This window comes from Bos taurus, chromosome 29 (genome assembly GCF_002263795.3).
Source record: "Bos taurus isolate L1 Dominette 01449 registration number 42190680 breed Hereford chromosome 29, ARS-UCD2.0, whole genome shotgun sequence".
NCBI classification, from domain to species: domain Eukaryota; kingdom Metazoa; phylum Chordata; class Mammalia; order Artiodactyla; family Bovidae; genus Bos; species Bos taurus.
Genome location: NC_037356.1, coordinates 44,704,257 through 44,723,331, shown reverse-complemented (window position 1 = coordinate 44,723,331; position 19,075 = coordinate 44,704,257). Strand labels below are relative to the sequence as shown.

General features: G+C 52.5%; 1 protein-coding gene, 1 long non-coding RNA gene and 1 other non-coding gene across 6 annotated transcripts in view; 2 read left to right on the top strand and 1 right to left on the bottom strand.

Moving 5' to 3' along the window:
- The window catches only part of SPTBN2 (spectrin beta, non-erythrocytic 2), a 41,497-nt gene extending 30,903 nt beyond the window's left edge, over nucleotides 1-10,594 (top strand). For all 4 annotated transcript variants that reach the window (XM_059883101.1, XM_059883102.1, XM_059883100.1 and 1 more), the window contains 18 exons: nucleotides 56-319; nucleotides 1,726-1,950; nucleotides 2,246-2,335; nucleotides 2,848-3,108; nucleotides 3,197-3,327; nucleotides 3,580-3,784; nucleotides 4,344-4,718; nucleotides 5,587-5,831; nucleotides 5,927-6,065; nucleotides 6,502-6,586; nucleotides 6,849-7,045; nucleotides 7,376-7,518; nucleotides 7,608-7,668; nucleotides 7,752-7,802; nucleotides 8,020-8,240; nucleotides 8,739-8,912; nucleotides 9,396-9,438; nucleotides 9,747-10,594. In XM_059883101.1, the coding sequence (XP_059739084.1) occupies nucleotides 56-319; nucleotides 1,726-1,950; nucleotides 2,246-2,335; nucleotides 2,848-3,108; nucleotides 3,197-3,327; nucleotides 3,580-3,784; nucleotides 4,344-4,718; nucleotides 5,587-5,831; nucleotides 5,927-6,065; nucleotides 6,502-6,586; nucleotides 6,849-7,045; nucleotides 7,376-7,518; nucleotides 7,608-7,668; nucleotides 7,752-7,802; nucleotides 8,020-8,240; nucleotides 8,739-8,912; nucleotides 9,396-9,438; nucleotides 9,747-9,980 (3,144 nt within the window). In that variant the 3' untranslated portion in view covers nucleotides 9,981-10,594. The remainder of the gene's footprint in view (nucleotides 1-55; nucleotides 320-1,725; nucleotides 1,951-2,245; nucleotides 2,336-2,847; nucleotides 3,109-3,196; nucleotides 3,328-3,579; nucleotides 3,785-4,343; nucleotides 4,719-5,586; nucleotides 5,832-5,926; nucleotides 6,066-6,501; nucleotides 6,587-6,848; nucleotides 7,046-7,375; nucleotides 7,519-7,607; nucleotides 7,669-7,751; nucleotides 7,803-8,019; nucleotides 8,241-8,738; nucleotides 8,913-9,395; nucleotides 9,439-9,746) is intronic.
- MIR7864 (microRNA mir-7864) lies at nucleotides 1,667-1,726 on the top strand. Its single transcript, NR_107854.1, has one exon. It is a non-coding gene; the product is annotated as a microRNA mir-7864 (primary transcript).
- Nucleotides 4,916-8,056, bottom strand: LOC112444842 (uncharacterized). The gene is made up of 3 exons (XR_003033210.2): nucleotides 7,988-8,056; nucleotides 5,454-7,835; nucleotides 4,916-5,180 (listed from the first exon to the last, which is right to left on the bottom strand). It is a non-coding gene; the product is annotated as an uncharacterized lncRNA (long non-coding RNA).
- Nucleotides 10,595-19,075: the final 8,481 nt, after the last annotated feature.

Sequence of the window (19,075 nt, the reverse complement as noted above, 5' to 3'; positions counted from 1 at the left end):
TGAAGTCCAGTGGCATTTAATTCTGACACTGACCCCTTCCTTGTCGCACACCCAGGAAGGGCGGGAGCTGACTCTGGAAAAGCCTGAGCTGAAAGCTCTGGTGTGGGAGAAGCTGGAGGACCTGCACCGGCGCTGGGACGAGCTGGAGACCACCACCCAGGCCAAAGCCCGCAGCCTCTTTGATGCCAACCGAGCTGAGCTGTTTGCCCAGAGCTGCTCCGCCCTGGAGAGCTGGCTGGAGAGCTTGCAGGCCCAGCTGCACTCGGACGACTACGGCAAGGACCTCACCAGCGTCAACATCCTGCTCAAGAAGCAGCAGGTACGCCGCGGGCCTTTGGTGGGGCTGGTGAGCGGGAAATGAGGAGATGGGAGTCAGCAGCTCTGAGACTCACGAGGCCGTGCCCAGGCCTCACAGACGTCTTAACTGGCATCTCTCAAAGCAATTTCCATGGGTCACCAGTGTTGGAATCTCTAGGAATGTGTGTCAGTCAGAGTAAAGTTGGGAGATGGACAGCACATTCTAACTTGAACAAGGAAATTTTAGGGGAAAGAACTCTTAATTAATAAAAGGCGGTTACCTCCCAATGGGGTAAAAAGTACTCCAAAGCAAGGATCAGAAAAAAACTTTTCTGTAAATGGCCAAATGATATTGGGTTAGCCAAAAAGTTCATCCCGCTTTCTCTAAGATGTTGTGGAAAAATCCAAACAAATCCAGTATTTTGAGTTTTAAGGGTCATATAGTCTCTGTCGGATGAGATGGTTAGATGGCATCACCGACTCAGTGGACATGAACTTGAGCAAACCCCGGAGATGGTGAAGGACAGGGAAGCCTGGCGTGCTGCAGTCCATGGGGTTGCAAAGAGTCAGACATGACTTAGTGATTTAACAACAGCAACGGTCTCTGTTGTAACTGTTCAACTCTGTCCTTTGTAGGGTAAAAGCAGCCACAGGTGATGTGTAAGAAAGAATAGTGTGGTGTGTGCCAATAAAACTTTATTTACAAAAACAGGCAAGGGACAGGGTTTGCTGACCCCTGCTCTAATGAATACAGGAATAGCAAATGTAGGGAAGAGTTAGGTCCCTAGGACTGGGGAGGGGGTCCCCAGGAAGGACTGAGATGCCCTCTCCCTACCCCAAGGCTGAGTTTCAGACCTTGTTAGAGAAGGCACAGGCCTGCTGGATGGCATAGAAATTTGCTGGGGTATCACAAACCAGAGAGGTCTGAAGCTGGCAGGCCAAGGCTGGACGGCATGGCACTGGGATGCCAGCAAAACTTGGTGTAGGGTAAGAGCCACCACGTCTCCTATAGGAGCTAGAAGAAAAACAGGCTGGAACCATAAATAGAAGCCCATGCCTCGCCTTTTCATAGTGGTGTCCCTCCAGCGCCCTCTGTGGACAAGTCCTAGTATTGCACCAGCGGACCAAGGAAAAGTCTTTACAGGGTCAGGTTCCAAGACTCAAAATGGGCAAAGGTGTACTTGAAACTGAGATGGATTGGAGAAGACCAAGAGACCATAAGTTGATTACTGGCACAGATAGCACACCCCCTGGATTCTTAGATATATTGAAGTTTGAGATCCATTGATGTAGGCGAGGAAGAGATACTCTCCCTGGGTTGAGCTGTATGGATAAGAATTCATGATCAGCTTGATATAGACTAGTGTCTCTGCTGACTTTGAAGGTGGAAGCACGGTGCTAACATCTGCTTCCTCTTCCGGTTGGCAGATGCTGGAAAGGGAGATGGCTGTTCGAGAGAAGGAGGTGGAGGCGATCCAGGCGCAGGCAAAAGCGCTGGCCCAGGAAGACCAGGGTGCGGGGGAGGTGGAGAGGACCTCGAGGGCAGTGGAGGAGAAGTTCAGGGCCTTGTGCCAGCCCATGGAGGAGCGCTGCCGGCGCCTGCAGGCCTCCCGCGAGCAGCACCAGTTCCACCGGGACGTGGAGGATGAGATCGTGAGTCTCTGGGACCTGGGACAGGGTTAGAGTCTGCATCGGGGTAAATGGCCCCCGGCCTTTGGCTTTCTGTCTCCTTCCTGGGTGCTGGGGGTGGATGCCAGCAGGGCTCTGTTGTCTCTTCCCTTGGGCATTGGAAGTCAACCCTCTGGCAACACCCAGGGATACCCTCTAGGCCCCTTGCCCCCAGAACCAGAGCCCTGGAAAACGTTCCACCGGGAACCCCTTCCCAGCCAACCCCTGGCTCTTACTTTGCCCTCCGGACCTCCACGGACCCCTCCTCTTTCTCATCCAGTTGTGGGTGACGGAGCGGCTACCCATGGCTAGCTCCATGGAACACGGCAAGGACCTGCCCAGTGTCCAGCTCCTCATGAAGAAGAACCAGGTGAGGCAGAGCTTAAAGGCAAAAGAAGGGGTCCCAAGAGCCTCCCCAGACTTGAATGTTTGTTTGTTTGGCTGCCCTGGGGTCTTAGTTGCAGCACGAGGGATCTTTTAACTCGTAGTTGCAGTATGTAGGATGTAGTTCCCTGACCAGGGATTGAACCCAGGCGCCCTGCATTAGGAGCACTGAGGCTTAGCCACTGGACCACCAGGGAAGTCCGAAAAGTTTGTTTTCTTGAGACCTGGAGTTTCCCTGGCTGCCCCTGATGCTGGGCATAATCCGAGACTTCAGTGGGTCTCCTTTCCTCGCCTCAGGAGGGTGGGTTCCCCTAGTAGTAGATCCTGAGGATTGAAGGGGCACCTTCGTCACATCCTTGGGCCAGAAAAGAGGGGAAGTGAAGAGGACTCAGGGAGGACGAGAAGCAGAAGTGTGAAGGGGGGCTTGTGTGGAGTAAGTGTAGGGTGAGGGGGTTCCCTCAGCAAGCCTTTCAGCGTCTCCTCTGTTGCTGTGGACAGACCCTGCAGAAGGAGATCCAGGGCCACGAGCCCCGGATTGCGGACCTGACGGAGCGGCAGCGCACTCTGGGCGTGGCAGCAGCAGGCCCCGAGCTGGCGGAGCTCCAGGAAATGTGGAAGCGCCTGGGCCACGAGCTGGAGCTGCGAGGAAAGCGACTGGAGGAGGCCCTGCGGGCTCAACAGTTCTACCGCGATGCTGCAGAGGCTGAGGCCTGGATGGGCGAGCAGGAGTTACACATGATGGGCCAGGAGAAGGCCAAGGTGAGAGCCAGGACAGAGCTCAGGCTGAGTCTTCCCCCCACCCCCCACCCCGACCCTTAACCCCTGCTGCCCCTGTCCCCTTCCTCAGGACGAGCTGAGCGCCCAGGCGGAGGTGAAGAAGCATCAGGTATTGGAACAAGCCCTGGCCGACTATGCCCAGACCATCCACCAGCTGGCAGCCAGCAGCCAAGACATGATTGACCACGAGCATCCAGAGAAGTGAGTCCAGCAGGCAGCAAGGGGGCCAGTCCCGGGGGCTGCAGCGGGGAGGGGTGGGGAGTAGGGGGAGGGGGAGGGACAGCCAGGTTCAGGAAGGCCAGGAGACTGCAGAGCCCTCTGACCTGTGTGTGTACAGAACCATCTAGAAAGCTGGGGAACCGGGACGGGGCAAGTCGTTGGGGGGCCAAGAGGGCCAGGACTCCGCGGCCTAGGCCGGGGGTCAGAGCGGTGTGTCCTCTCCACGCCCCGCAGCACCCGGCTGTCGATCCGCCAAGCCCAGGTGGACAAGCTGTACGCCGGCCTGAAGGAGCTGGCGGGCGAGCGGCGGGAGCGTCTGCAGGAGCACCTCCGGCTGTGCCAGCTGCGCCGGGAGCTGGACGACCTGGAGCAGTGGATCCAGGAGCGTGAGGTGGTGGCCGCCTCTCACGAGCTGGGCCAGGACTACGAGCACGTGACCGTGAGTGCGGGGAGGACGGCGGCCACACGTGGGCTTCCGGGGTGAGGGCTAGCACCTCATCCTGGATGGAGCCCCAAGGGGCAGGGGTGCAAGACCAGGGGCTGCAGATGCTGTTCGTTGAATTTCGAGGTGTTTTGTTGAAAGAATTGTGCAGAGAGGAGGAGGCAGGACTGCACATAGACGTGGGCAAGAGAAGAGTGACCAGTCACTCTTTTCCAACAGAACTCAGCAGTATAGGGGGCATGAGGTTCCCCTCCGTGGTTTGGGGGTGGGGGTTTGGACCCTCACTGGTGCAGAAATATAGACCGTACTTAGGGTACCCTTGTCGGAAGACTAAAGGTTCTGAGCACCCCTTTACTGGGGGCTGGAGGCTGGGGGTGTGTCAAAGACAGGGTCAGTGGGAACCAGTTGCTTTTGCTCACCAACTTGGCCCTGCTGAAGTGGCCCAGGGCAAGAAATGGGTTCTCAGTGTGAAAGGACTTGCCCCCCGTCGCCCCCGAGGTAGGTACCACACTCTCCAGCCTCACAGCACTGTCCGGGCAATGGCTTCCTCCACCAGATGCTCCGGGACAAATTCCGCGAGTTCTCGCGGGACACGAGCACCATCGGCCAGGAGCGCGTGGATGGTGCCAATGCACTGGCCAACGGGCTCATCGCTGGGGGCCATGCCGCCCGGGCCACGGTGGCCGAGTGGAAGGACAGCCTCAACGAGGCCTGGGCTGACCTGCTGGAGCTGCTGGACACGCGGGGCCAGGTGCTGGCGGCTGCACACGAGCTGCAGCGCTTCCTGCACGGGGCGCGCCAAGCACTGGCGCGCGTGCAGCACAAGCAGCAGCAGCTTCCCGATGGGACCGGCCGGGACCTCAACGCCGCCGAGGCCCTGCAGCGCCGACACTGTGCCTTCGAGCACGACATCCAGGCCCTCAGCGCCCAGGTCTGACCCAAGCGTGGGTGGGGGCGACGGTGTCTGAGGACACTCAGTGGGGAATGCAGCGGGGGGACTGGAGGGTGGGCATGCCCTGCAGGGCCACATAAGCATGCACTTAGAGTGCTTCCAGGGAACCATCTCTGGCCAGGGGACATCTAGCCACTGTGTCCACACCCAGAATGACAAGGCTCTTTGAGGGCCCGTGACATTTTCTTAAGTTTATTTTTATTTTGGGCTGCACTGGGTCTTGGTTGCTGCGTGCGGGCTTTCTCTAGTTGTGGCAAATGGGGGCTGCTCTTCGTTGCAGAGCACGGCATGTGGGGCCTTCCCAGACCAGGGGTGGAACCCAGGTGGATTCTTAACCACCAGGGAAGTCCGGCCCCATGACATTTTCAAGTGGTTCCAGGAGCTAGAAGATTCTTCCCTTTGTACTAAAATCCATCTGTTGCTCCCACTCAGACATTAGCCCTACGAAAAATAAGCATAGTTCCTTCTTCCAGCCATTTAAACCCAGGAGGGCCCCCCCACCCTAGTCCCTTCTTCAGGCTGAAAATCTCCTTCTAGCAATCTCTGAGGTCCTCCACGTGCTGGACAGGCTTCTGAAAGCTCAGCCAGCTAGTGGCCCTTTTAAAGCATTGACCCCCAGGCTAAGCCCAGGCCCCCCAGTAGGGCTCCACAGGGCAGCGTGTGACAGGGCTGACTCTGAGTGCCAGCCCCCATCTTTCCCAGTGGCCCCCTCACCCTCATCCCACTTCTCCCGCTGCTTCCCCGGCTGGTGAACTGGGCAGGAGGTGAAGAGCAGGGGCCAGGACCGAGGGAGGCTGCAGCCCCTCGGATCTCCTGGCTCCCTTAACTTTGCCCTGGGCCCCTGCAGGTCCAGCAGGTGCAGGACGACGGCCACCGGCTCCAGAAGGCCTACGCCGGCGACAAGGCCGAGGAGATCGGCCGCCACATGCAGGCCGTGGCCGAGGCCTGGGCGCAGCTTCAGGGGAGCTCTGCTGCCCGCCGCCAGCTGCTGCTGGACACCACGGACAAGTTCCGCTTCTTCAAGGCCGTCCGGGAGCTGATGCTGTGGATGGACGGGGTGAACCTGCAGATGGACGCCCAGGAGCGGCCCCGGTGAGACCCACAGTGCCTGGTGGCCTCCAAGGGCTACAGGTTCGTGGCTGGGAGAGGGTGGTGGGCAGCGGGTGATTCGGTTTCTGTGCCCCCAGGGACGTGTCTTCCGCAGACCTGGTCATCAAGAACCACCAAGGCATCAAGGCCGAGATTGAGGCCAGGGCCGACCGCTTCTCCTCCTGTGTCGATATGGGGCAGGGGCTGCTGGCCAGGAGCCACTACGCGGCAGAGGAGGTGGGTGAGGCCAGGGCAGAGCCGGTCACCCTCACCGGGGAGGCCTGAATGCTGAGTTCTCCTCAGAGTCTTCCTGCTTCTTCTCATTCTTTCTGTGCTGAAACCTTTCACCGTCCCCTCAGGGTTGTTCAGGGATTTCCCCATTTGATTTTTCTGTCTGCCTCTTGAAATAAAAAAACTACCAGTGAGGACTTACTATACGGCATGTGGAATTCTGGTCGACGTTGTGTGGTGGCCTGGATGGGAGCGGGGTTGGGGGAGAATGGATACCCGTTTATATATGGCTGAGTCCCGTCGTTGTTCACCTGAAGCTGTCACAACACCGTTCATCAGCTATACCCCAATACAAAATAAATAGTTTAAAAAAAAAGATATCATTAGTAAGACCCCCCAGAAAGGCCCTGCTGAGTGCTAATTCGCATCTCTGCCTCCCCAGATCTCAGAGAAGCTGTCTCAGCTTCAGGCACGGCGCCAAGAGACAGCTGACAAGTGGCAGGAGAAGATGGACTGGCTGCAGCTTGGTGAGCCGCTGTAGAAAAACCACCAGGGGCTCCGGGCCCGGGGGGCGCACCGGGGGCCTTGTACCCTGTAGTTTCCAGAGTAGGTGAGACCAGGAATCCTGGGTGTGGAACCCAAGACCTCTGCCCTGGGCTGCCTGGCTCTGCGCTGAGCTCCTGCTCTGGGGCGGTGTCCTTCTCGGTGTCCCTGTTCCCAAAGTGGCCATAGTGCCCTGCCGTTGCCCACTCTGACTTGCCACCTCTCTGCAACCCGCCCCCCCTGCAGTTTTGGAGGTGCTGGTGTTCGGGAGAGACGCAGGTGTGGCGGAGGCTTGGCTGTGTAGTCAGGAACCGCTGGTGCGAAGCGCTGAGCTGGGCTGCACCGTCGATGAAGTCGAGAGCCTCATCAAGCGGCACGAGGCCTTCCAGAAGTCCGCGGTGGCCTGGGAGGAGCGGTTCAGCGCGCTGGAGAAGCTCACGGCGGTGAGGGCAACCAGGACCCCAGGAACACCAGCCCCCTCCCTCTGCCCCAGGCCCCGCACACTCTCCTGCATGAGGAGGACATTTCTCTTCCCATTGCTCCAGGCTCTCCTAGATGTGAGCCAAAGGTACCCTGTGGTCACCTCACCTCTGGGAGCCATCATTTTCCCTGGGTGGCGCTAAGAGACAGCATCTCCCCCATGGCTCCTCATCCCCACCTTCTTCTGGTTTTCTCTTCTCATCCTTCCTGTTTCGTCAGACCAGAGCTGAGACACTTCAGCTTTCCCCAGCACCCCGGACCTTCTATGTTCTGACCTCAGAATTTCTTGGCAGCTGGAGGAACAGGAGAAGGAGCGGAAAAGAAAGAGGGAGGAAGAGGAACGGAGGAAGCTGCCCCCTCCTCCAGAACCCCCGGCCAGTCCTCCCGAAGGGCACCTGGTGGACAGCCACATGGCCCCTGCCACTGCCCGGGACGGGTGAGAGCTGGGACACCTTGGGGAGGAAAAGGAGGCTGAGCCAGAGCCACCCCACCACTTAGCGTTCTCTGTCGCCCCTGCCGTTCCAGAGTGCACCCCCGCCTGCCGGCCAGTGTGAACGGCGTCTGCACAGATGCAGAGGGCCCCCAGGTGAGTCCTCCCATCCGAGCACCCTGTCAGAATCTTAGCCCCTCCCCCTCTTGCATCTGCTTAACAGCATCTTGTCCTTGCAGCCCCTGATGGAACAGCAGAGACTTGAGCAGGGCGGCCTCCCAGAAGGGCCTGTGAGTTACTCCTGGGGGTGTGGGTGTTGATAACTAGGAGATAAGGGATGCAAAGGGGTGTGAGCCGGGCGGTGGGGACACTGGGGTCAGGAGAGGGCAGAGGCTCACAGGAAACATGGGGGTGGGAAGACCCGCTCCTGGACTTCAAGCTTCACACGCTTCAAGCCAGATGTCTCCCGTCTCACCTTTTGTGACACAGGCACCACTGTTTTCACAGGGGTCCGGTGCTGGGGACGAGGCCAACGGGCCACGGGGAGAGAAGCAGGCCCGGACACAGGGCCCGACCCCTCCGATAATGCCCCAGAGCAGGTCATCCGAGTCCGCCCGGGTCGCCACCTTGCCCACTCGAGGCCCGGAGCTCTCCGCCCAGGAACAGATGGAGGGGTTGCTGTGCCGCAAACAGGAGATGGAGGCCTTTGGCAAGAAGGCCGCCAACAGGTATTGGGTCTGGCCACACCACGCAGAGGCCCTTTCGGCTCCTGGTTCTAGACAGGCTTGCCCAGAACCTCTTCCTAGACTGGGGGAAGGGGTAGGACTCAGGAGCAGTGTGGGGCCTCGGTGGGGGCAGGAGGGCCGGGAAACTATAAACAAGATGGGCTAAGGTGGCGCTAGTGGTAAAGAACCCGCCTGCCAGTGCAGGAGACGTAAGAGAGGCGGGTTCGATCCCTGGGTCAGGAAGATCCCCTGGAGGAAGGCATGGCAACCCACTCCAGTATTCTTGCCTGGAGAATCCCCTTGGACAGAGGAGCCTGGTGGGCTACAGTCCATAGGGTTGCAAAGAGTCACACACGACTGAAGCAACTTAGCAATGACAGCAGTGGCCCTGGGAGTCCTGGGACCACCAGGCTGTGCCCAGGGTGGCTGGCCCCTCAAAGGCCGGCCAGGCACCTGCGTTTCCTCCTCACCTGCACCACGTTCCCCACCCCCCACCCCCAGGTCGTGGCAGAATGTGTACTGTGTCCTGCGGCGCGGGAGCCTTGGCTTTTACAAGGATGCGAAGGCAGCCAGTGCAGGAGTGCCGTACCATGGAGAAGTGCCTGTCAGCCTGGCCAGGGCCCAGGGCAGCGTGGCCTTTGATTATCGAAAGCGCAAGCATGTCTTCAAGCTGGGGTAGGAATGGACAGGAGGGAGGCTCCCAGTGATACAGCCGCGAGGGCACTGGGCCAGGCATTTGGGAATAGCAACATCGACGAGGGAGAGGCGGGGGCTCTGGTTGTGCTCACACGCAGGGTAGCGGGAGCACCACAGCGCAAGCCTGTCAAGCTGAGCAATATACAGCAGGGGAGAGTTGTCAGCAGGATGTGGGCACTGCCCTGTCTCCGAGGCCCCCGCGGGCCTGCCCCTGCCTGCCAGCCACCGGGGGCAGAAGTGAGCGTGCCCTCGTCCTCGGCAGCCAATCAGGAAGGAGCTGCTTTGGCCCCACCCCCAGTCCTGAGACTCGGAAGAAGGTGCAGAAAGGGTCTAGACGAGTTGGCTCTGAGCATCTGAGGCTGTTCTCCCGTCTGGTCTCTGGAGGATAAGGCCGTCTTGCCAGCCCTGAGCTGGCCGGTCAGAGTCTCAGCTCTGCCCTGAGTTTTCTCTCTTTCCCAACAGCTTACAAGATGGGAAGGAATATCTGTTCCAGGCCAAGGATGAGGTGAGCTGTCCCCTTCCCTCCGTGCTGCCTTGGAGCCCTTCAGATGTACTCTTTATTTCCTCACCTCTCTCTCGTTTTGCTTGTCTGAAGTGTCTCCTTCTTTGATGTCGGACAACCCACATTGTGCCAACTGGATGTTTGTGAAGGCTGCACCAAAACATGTTCCCTCCCTTAAAGGGGTCTTTTTCTCCAGAGAGATGGGGCAGGCATCTCTGCCTCCTCTCTTACCCTTCCCCACTGAGTGCGAGCCACAGCCGCCAGTAGCACAGCCTCCAAGTTGACCAGGTGTCTTTCCGCGCCCCTTGCAGGCAGAGATGAGCTCGTGGCTGAGGGTGGTGAATGCAGCCATTGCCACCGCGTCCTCCGCCTCCGGAGAGCCTGAAGAGCCAGCGGTGCCCAGTGCCACGCGGGGCATGACCCGGGCCATGACCATGCCCCCGGTGTCACCGGCCGGGGCTGAGGGACCTGTCGTGCTTCGCAGCAAGGATGGCAGAGAACGAGAGCGAGAAAAGCGCTTCAGCTTCTTCAAGAAGAACAAGTAGTTGGGGGTGAGACTCCCAGGCCAACTGCCTCCCTCTGTCCAGGAAACTGCCAGGGACCGTGGACAAGGATCACCCTCTTGTCAGGACAACTGCCTGCTGCTAGGGTCTGTTGCCAAGGTCAACCCATCACCAGGAACTGTCTCTGGGGACAAGTCAGTGTTCCCAAAGGCAACCCTTCTTTTCTGCTATTTAATTCTAGACTGGTGGTGGGGCGCAGGCAACCCCCAATTCCACTCCTCCCCCTCCCCTCTTTCCCCAGCCTTACGCCTCTGTCCCCACCACGGGCGCAGGCAGCGCCACACCCTCTACGAGGCCATGTGGGGAATGGCTCCCCTGCCCAGGGTCCTTCTCCCACCACAGCTAGGGCATGCCATCCAGTCCTCGCCCCTGGGGACCAGCCAGGAACCTCTCAGAGCGGAAGCAGGACCTGGGGGCTAGATTGCCAGATGACGGGTCAGAAACTCCAAAGCTGCCCCTTCCCATCCTCCCTCGTCCTCTGACTCAAGCAGCCCCTCCATCTCCGGCAACTCTCGACAGCTTCCAAGTGTGAGTTGTTTGGGGCCAACCACAGCCTTGAGTCTGGCCAAGGAGGTGATTAAACAGCTCAGCTTCTCTTACTGCCTCTGGGTGTCTTTGATTTCCTGACCACAGACCTCTCTAGCCGTGCCCAAGTCCTTCCCTCTGGCCCGGATCTCCTGTGTGTCAGGTGTCCACCAGCATCCAAGCCCACCAAGAACCATATTAGTCTGTGAGCCTCCCTACCATGGTCTCATTTCCCCATGGTAATGGCAGCCACTTTGCTGGGTTGACCAGTGTCAAGCCTCTTTTTAGACCAGAGAAGTTCTCCATGACGTTAACAAGCAGTATCCATGTTAGAAGGCAGTGCAGGACCGCTGCTGTGGTGCACAACTTTCTTCACTCATGATCCTCCCAACTGTTTTCAAAAATGGAAGGCGGCGGACTTCCCTAGTGGGTCAGTAGCGAAGGTGCCATGCTCCCGATGCATGGGGCCTGGGTTTGGTCCCTGGTCAGGGAACTAGATCCCATATGCTGCAACAAAGATTGAATATCCCATGTGTCACAAGTAAGACCTAGCACAGCCAAATAAGTAAATATTAAAAAAAAAATGGAAGGCAGTAGAGCCCTGTCACACCTAGTATCAGCCACGGCTCCGCCTGACGGTGGAAAGTGGATACAGGCAGTGATTACTGGCCCCGCCTTCTGTCTCGATGGAGAGGACCCCAATAAGGGGTCAAGGGAGTTCAGGTTCTCAATCCACTGACCAATAGAATGGTGTCACCCTGGGAAGCCATGAGGCACGTCCTAAGTGCAAAACAAACACACAGGAAAGTGTATTCTAGATCCAGTGAGGTATTAAAGTCGATGACTTTCCCCGTGGTCTCTGGCTCGGCCACTGAAGGTTTTAGGGCAATAGTATTTGCCTTGGTGGCCTCCTATAGGAAAAGCTTTGCTCTTTCATTGTTTCCCATCTATACACAAACAACCATTTTCGGGGCTCCGAGATCTTTCCAGGAAAGCAAGCCCCATCATTAGCATAGTAGGCCACGGGCCCTAGCTGAGCAGACCCTCCCATCAGCCATGATAAAGACAGGGTCAGGTGTGTGCAGGCCCAGAAAGTTCCCAAACATGAGCTGTAGTAGATTAGACAGCTCACAGAATAATTACCACTTTCTCTCAAGAAGAGCAGACTCAGTACTTAAAAGCAGACATGTGATAACATAACTGGAACACTCTGTCGTGAGACATCAGCACTACACGGATACCTTCTTTTGTTCTCCAGGTATAACTGAGATCTCCACTGTAGGAAGAGAAAGTCACACATTGTGGGGTGCTCGGGGACGCTGGGTGGATGCACTCCTTGGTGGCAAGCCTAGGCATTGGGAGAGAAAGCAATAATTGGAGATTTTAGAAGGGAAAAAACGTGTATTAGGGTGAGAAAACAGTGGAGAAATTAGCGTTTTAACTCGTAAACAGGGCAGCCAAATGAAGTAGTCCTGCAGAATGCAGTCAGACACAGTGAGTGGAGATGTAATAAAAATATGGTTTGAGCATTTACATACACACAGTAGCTGAAGCTGCCTGAGTCCACGAATCGTTAAGGACAGGACGTAGAAGAGGATAAGCATAAAGTCAGGAAGTTAAGTCTTGTAAGGGAGACACCTTCGAAAACGAGTGGACGAAAGTTCCAGGAAGGATGAGAGAATGGAATGGAGCAGTGGTGGATATGAAGCAGATTAGAGCACAAAAATACAATAATGCAGGCTTCACGAATCAATGGGGAAATAGGGACAGACAAAAATGGATTAATTATTTAGAGGAAAATGTTTGCATTCTTACCTAACCCCACTTCCAAGGGCAAACTCGAGATATGTGCTGACCAGTGTGGCAGGCACGAGTCACGTGCAGCCACTGAGCGTGTGAAATCTGGCTAGTCCCACTGAGGTGTGCTCTAAGTGTAGAATGCTTTCTGGATTTTGAAGACTGAAAAGGAAAAAAGAATTTAAAACATCTCAATAATTTGTATTTGATGATACGTTGCAATATTTTAGCTATATTGGATCTCAAAAATATTAAAGTCAATTTCAACTATTTCCTTTTGTTTCTTAAATGTGTTTACTAGAAAATTTTGTATATGTTTCTCACATTATATTTCTATTTGGATAGCACTGCTCTAAATGGACTACATACAGACCTGAATGTGAAAGGTAAAAACATTAATGTTAATAGAAGAAAATGTAGGAGAATATACTTATGACCCAAGGGGACAGAAAAGGCCATTCTGTACAAAACTTCAAAAGCACACACTTTAAGGCAAAAATTGATTGTCAATCACATAAACAAATTAAGGATTTCTGTTCAATGAAGGACTCCATGGACAAAATTAGTAATTAGATAGGATGAGAGAAGATACTTGAAACTGACCTCTGGTGACCTCAGCCTGCAGCAGCTTGGAGTGGGGCTTGGGTTCCCAGCCAGAGACTGAGGCTGGATCGCAGCGGTGAGAACACCAAATCCTAGCCGCTAGACCAATGGTCAGTGACAAGGGCCCTGGCCCTTCAGCTTTGCAGAAAAGAATTCCCACAAAGACAGAAAGTAATGAAAAAGGTAACGTGTTTCTATTAGGAGGAAAAGGGTACAATACATGGCAGAAAGCGAAGAACTAAAGAGCCTCTTGATGAAAGTGAAAGAGGAGAGTGAAAAAGTTGGCTTAAAACTCAATATTCAAATAACGAAGATCATGGTATCCAGTCCCATCACTTCATGGCAAATAGATGAGGAAACAATGGAAAGTGATAGACTTTATTTTCTTGGGCTCCAAAATCACTGCAGATGATGACTCCAGCCATAAAATTAAAAGACGCTTGCTCCTTGGAAGAAAAGCTATGACCAACCTAGACAGCATATTAAAAAGCAGAGACATTACTTTGCCAACAAAGGTCTGTCTAGTCAAAGCTATGGTTTGTCCAGTAGTCATGTATGGATGTGAGAGTTGGACTATAAAGAAAGCTGAGCGCCAAAGAATTGATGCTTTTGAACTGTGGTGTTGGAGAAGACTCTTGAGAGTCCCTTGGACTGCAAGGAGATCCAACCAGTCCATCCTAAAGGAAATAAGTTCTGAATATTCATTGGAAGGACTGATGCTGAAGCTGAAGCTGCAATACCTTGGCCACCTGGTGTGAAGAACTGACTCATTGGAAAAGACCCTGATGCTGGGAAAGATTGAAGGTGGGAGGAGAGGGGACAACAGAGGGTGAGATGGTTGGATGGCATCACCGACTCAATGGACATGAGTTTGAGTAAGCTCCATAACTCAGTAACCCTAACTTGAGTAAGTTGGTGACGGACAGGGAAGCCTGGTGTGCTGCAGTCCATGGAGTCGCAAAGAATCGGACACAGTTGAGCGCCTGAACTGACTGACAACGGACACACAAGTGGACTCAGAGACCATGTTGCTGAGTCGCATCCTTGTGGCAGTTTGAATTACTTTTATGGGACATTTCCTTCAGATTTCCTTTGGCCAGTCATTCTGATTTGCCTGGTTCACAGTCCATATTTTGTGCATCTCAGGATTCTCCCATGGATTCTACCGCAAAGGCCTGTGGGTAGAGCATCCCTTGACATCACTCCCCTTTGACCTCCAAGGAGCCTTTCTGCTTGTGTGTGGTCATAGAGGTCTCCTGTCTTTGAAAATGAGAAACATGTGTTCTGCGCAGGGCCCAGCCTTCTCCCTTAATTGTCCTGCTAGTCTTGTCTTGGAGTTTCAGTCCACAGGGAATGAATCCCCTATCACTTTACTACGGAGAGATCCATCTACCTCCTGCCTCAAAACCAGTAATATCTAGAGTAATATCTAGAATATCTAGAATAGACAAGAAAATCCTGCAAATCAGCAACAAAAAAGAGACTGTAACCTGACAAGAAACATGGGGAAAAGATATAAACAGGAAAGTTACAGAAGAGTAAACCTCCCAAACTCAAGAGAAACAAGAGATGTTTAGGATCATTAGTAATGAGAGAAATGCAAATTAAAGCAACAATGATACAGCATTTTATACCTGGCAAAAATTAGAAAACTGGATCATGTCCAACACTGGCAGAGACACTGAGATGCAGGATCCCTCGGGTGGGAGGTAGACTGGTTTCCAGAGGACAACCTGACACTACTTAGTCAAGTTAGTTCTGAGACAGTCCTGGGATCCCGGACCTTTTGCTGCAGTGCTACAGTGCTTGTGCCTGGACACAATTCTCCTCAGATGACACTAAAAATAACTGCATGCAGGCACAATTTGGGCAAATTCTGGGCCAAAAAGATACAAAGAGACCAAAAAACCCAACTGCCACTTTTGAGGTGCCTGAAGCAAAAAGCAAAAGCAGGATACTGCGCATGCTCCCTGCACTCAACACCACGTACTGCTAAGTCGCTTCAGTCGTGTCTGACTCTGTGTGACCCTATAGAAGGCAGCCCACCAGGCTCTGCCATCCCTGGGATTCTCCACGCAAGAACACTGGAGTGGGTTGCCATTTCCTTCTCCAATGCATGAAAGTGAAAAGTGAAAGTGAAGTCGCTCATTCATGTCCAACTCCCAACGACCCCATGGACTGCAGCCCACCAGGCTCCTCCATCCATGGGATTTTCCAGGCAAGAGTACTGGAGTGGGGCGCCATTGCACCACCTAAGGAGGGGGCAAAACACCTAAGCCATCCCTCCAACCCAACCCCTGGACACACCCCTACCCTCACCCCATATAAAGAACAAGCTTGCGCCTCCCTGGGGAGCAAGCCAGCAAGGGGACCTGTTTGTTCTCACTTCCCCCTGCTGCAACAGGGGTCCCAGTAAAGTCTTGCCTGAATTTCTTGTCTGACCTCTGATCAATTTCTATTAATCGGAGAAAGCCAAGAACCCTGGTTGGTAACAGTTTAATGTATACCCTATGACTCAGCAACCCAGAAATTCCATCCCAGTCCTAACTCCCCTCAAATTTTCACACCAATCTATTAGGGTACACATAATTAACATAAGGATGTCAACTGCAAGCTTATTTATAACAAGAATAAGGATTTAGAGGCAACGTGAGTGTCCTATGCTGGGAGATAGACAGATAAAATATGGTAGCTGCACACTGTGGAGTATTGCTCAGTAGTTAGATACCACACAATAATACAGGGCTTCCCTGGTGGCTCAGTGGTAAACAGTCTGCCTGCCAATGAAGGAGACATGGGTTTGATCCCTCGGTTAGGAAGATCCCCTTGGAGAAGGAAGTGGTAACCTGCTCCAGTATTCTTGCCTGGAAAATCCCATGTACAGAGGAGCTTGGCAGGCTACAGTCCATGGGGTCGCTAAGAGTCAGACATGACTGAGTGACTTCACTTTCACTTTTCACTTTCATGCATTGGAGAAGGAAATGGCAACCCACTCCAGTGTTCTTGCCTGGAGAATCCCAGAGACAGAGGAGCCTGGTGGGCTTCCATCTATGGGGTTGCGCAGAGTCGGACACGACTGACACGACTTAGCAGCAGCAGTAGCAGCAGCTGCATAGATTTACCCAAATAAAATTTACCCAAATGAACAAGGGTGGACTTTGTTTAGATCCATATTAGGAGAAACCAGATGTAAAAAACAGATACTTGGGACAATCCAGTAGAAATTTAAATATAAGGATCAGATGATATTAGCGTAAAAAATTAGAGCTGATTTTTTAGAGGCAGTTAGTGAAAAACTTATAGGTGACTATATGACTGGAATTTGCCTTTAAAAAAACTCTAGCTCACCTGCCCCCAACACACACACACACAAAGCAAAGGGGCTGCATGAAATCAGATGAGCAAATGTTGATAATTGTCAAAGCTGAGTAAGGGGCCCAGGAGATTTCATAATATTCTCTATTTGTGCCTTTTTGAAAATGTCCACAATGAAACATTGTTTGTAATGGAAAAAGCAAATGTGCATTAAAAAGACGTGTCTTACAGAAAACAAACTTATAGTTACCAAAGAGGAAGGTAGGGGAGGGAAAATTAGGAGTTTGGGAATGGCAGATGCAAACTGCTATATATAAAGTAGACAAACAACAAGGTTCTAAGGGATAGCACAGGTGACTATATTCAATATCTTGTAGGGACCTTCCTGATGGTCCAGTGATTGAGATTCCGAGCTTCCAATGAGGGGGCCTGGGTTCCATTCCTGGCCAGGGAACGAGATCCTACATGCTGCAACTAAATGTTTCCATGCCCCACTAAAAAGATCCTTCATGCCACAACTAAGACAAATAAACAAAGAGCTTGTAATAACCTGAGGTGGAAAAGAATATGAAAATGAGTAAATGTATACGTACAACTGAATCACTTTGCTGTATACCAGAAACTAACACATGGTAAATATACTTTAATTTTTTAAAAAATATGTATCTTGCAAGAACACAAAATAATACATTCTGAATTCATTTAACGCTTGCCTATGAGGCTTCAATCCTTGAGTTGGGAAGATCCCCTGGAGAAGGGAACGGCTACCCACTTCAGTATTCTGGCCTGGAGAATTCCATGGACTGTATAGTCCATGGGGTTGCAAACAGTCGGACATGACTGAGCGGCTTTCACTTTCAAAAAATGAGGGAAAGGGAAGGGGAGGTAAAAGGGAATAGATAAGAATAGGGAAATACATGGGGGAGAAGATGGAATGGTATGGTCAGAGCTATAAGGAGAAACAGTATAAAATATAAAAACACAGGAGGAAAGGATGGTGAACGAACGAAAAATTTTAGAGGGGTGCAAACTGTTAAAAGGATATAGTTTTGGTAACCTCAGAAAACTTGCTCAATTGGAGAGGAAGACAGAACCCAAAACACAGGCATAAAGGTGGGCAACAGCCGGTTCACACTGTTTGCAAAAATCCATCCTGAAACACTAGGAAGAAATCCAAGCTAGAAATCATTCATAGCAAAGATAAGTAAAAACTATTTCAGAAATGGGCAAAGGGGTCCCTCGCTGGTGTTTTAAAAGTCTGACTATAGAGAGAAACTGGAAATGATCAAGAGAAGAAGGGAAGATCAGATCAGATCAGATCAGTCGCTCAGTCGTGTCCAACTCTTCTCGACCCCATGAATCGTAGCATGCCAGGCCTCCCTGTCCATCACCAACTTCCAGAGTTCACCCAGACTCACGTCCATCGAGTCAGTGATGCCATCCAGCCATCTCATCCTCTGTCGTCCCCTTCTCCTCCTGCCCCCAATCCCTCCCAGCATCAGAGTCTTTTCCAATGAGTCAACTCTTCACATGAGGTAGCCAAAGTACTGGAGTTTCAGCTTTAGCATCATTCCTTCCAAAGAAATCCCAGGGCTGACCTCCTTCAGAATGGACTGGTTGGATCTCCTTGCAGTCCAAGGGACTCTCAAGAGTCTTCTCCAACACCACAGTTCAAAAGCATCAATTCTTAGGCGCTCAGCCTTCTTCACAGTCCAACTCTCACATCCATACATGACCACAGGAAAAACCATAGCCTTGACTAGACGGATCTTTGTTGGCAAAGTAATGTCTCTGCTTTTGAATATGCCACCTAGGTTGGTCATAACTTTCCTTCCAAGGAGTAAGCGTCTTTTCATTTCATGGCTGCAGTCACCATCTGCAGTGATTTTGGAGCCTAGAAAAATAAAGTCTGACACTGTTTCCACTGTTTCCCCATCTATTTCCCATGAAGTGATGGGACCAGATGCCATGATCTTCGTTTTCTGAATGTTGAGCTTTAAGCCAACTTTTTCACTCTCCACTTTCACCTTCATCAACAGGCTTTTTAGTTCCTCTTCACTTTCTGCCATAAGGGTGGTGTCATCTGCATATCTGAGGTTATTGATATTTCTCCCGGCAATCTTGATTCCAGCTTGTGTTTCTTCCAGTCCAGCGTTTCTCATGATGTACTCTGCATATAAGTTAAATAAACAGGGTGACAATATACAGCCTTGACGTACTCCCTTTCCTATTTGGAACCAGTCTGTTGTTCCATGTCCAGTTCTAACTGTTGCTTCCTGACCTGCATACACATTTCTCAAGAGGCAGATCAGGTGGTCTGGTATTCCCATCTCTTTCAGAATTTCCCACAGTTTATTGTGATCCACACAGTCAAAGGCTTTGGCATAGTCAATAAAGCAGAAATAGATGTTTTTCTGGAACTCTCTTGCTTTTTCTATGATCCAGCGGATGTTGGCAATTTGATCTCTGGTTCCTCTGCCTTTTGTAAAACCAGCTTGAACATCTGGAAGTTCACGGTTCACGTATTGCTGAAGCCTGGCTTGGAGAATTTTAAGCATTACCTTACTAGCGTGTGAGATGAGTGCAATTGTGCAGTAGTTTGAGCATTCTTTGGCATTGCCTTTCTTTGGGATTGGAATGAAAACTGACCTTTTCCAGTCCTGTGGCCACTGCTGAGTTTTCCAAATTTGCTGGCATATTGAGTGCAGCACTTTCACAGCATCATCTTTCAGGACCTGGAACAGCTCAACTGGAATTCCATCACCTCCACTAGCTTTGTTCGTAGTGATGCTTTCTAAGGCCCACTTGACTTCACATTCCAGGATGTCTGGCTCTAG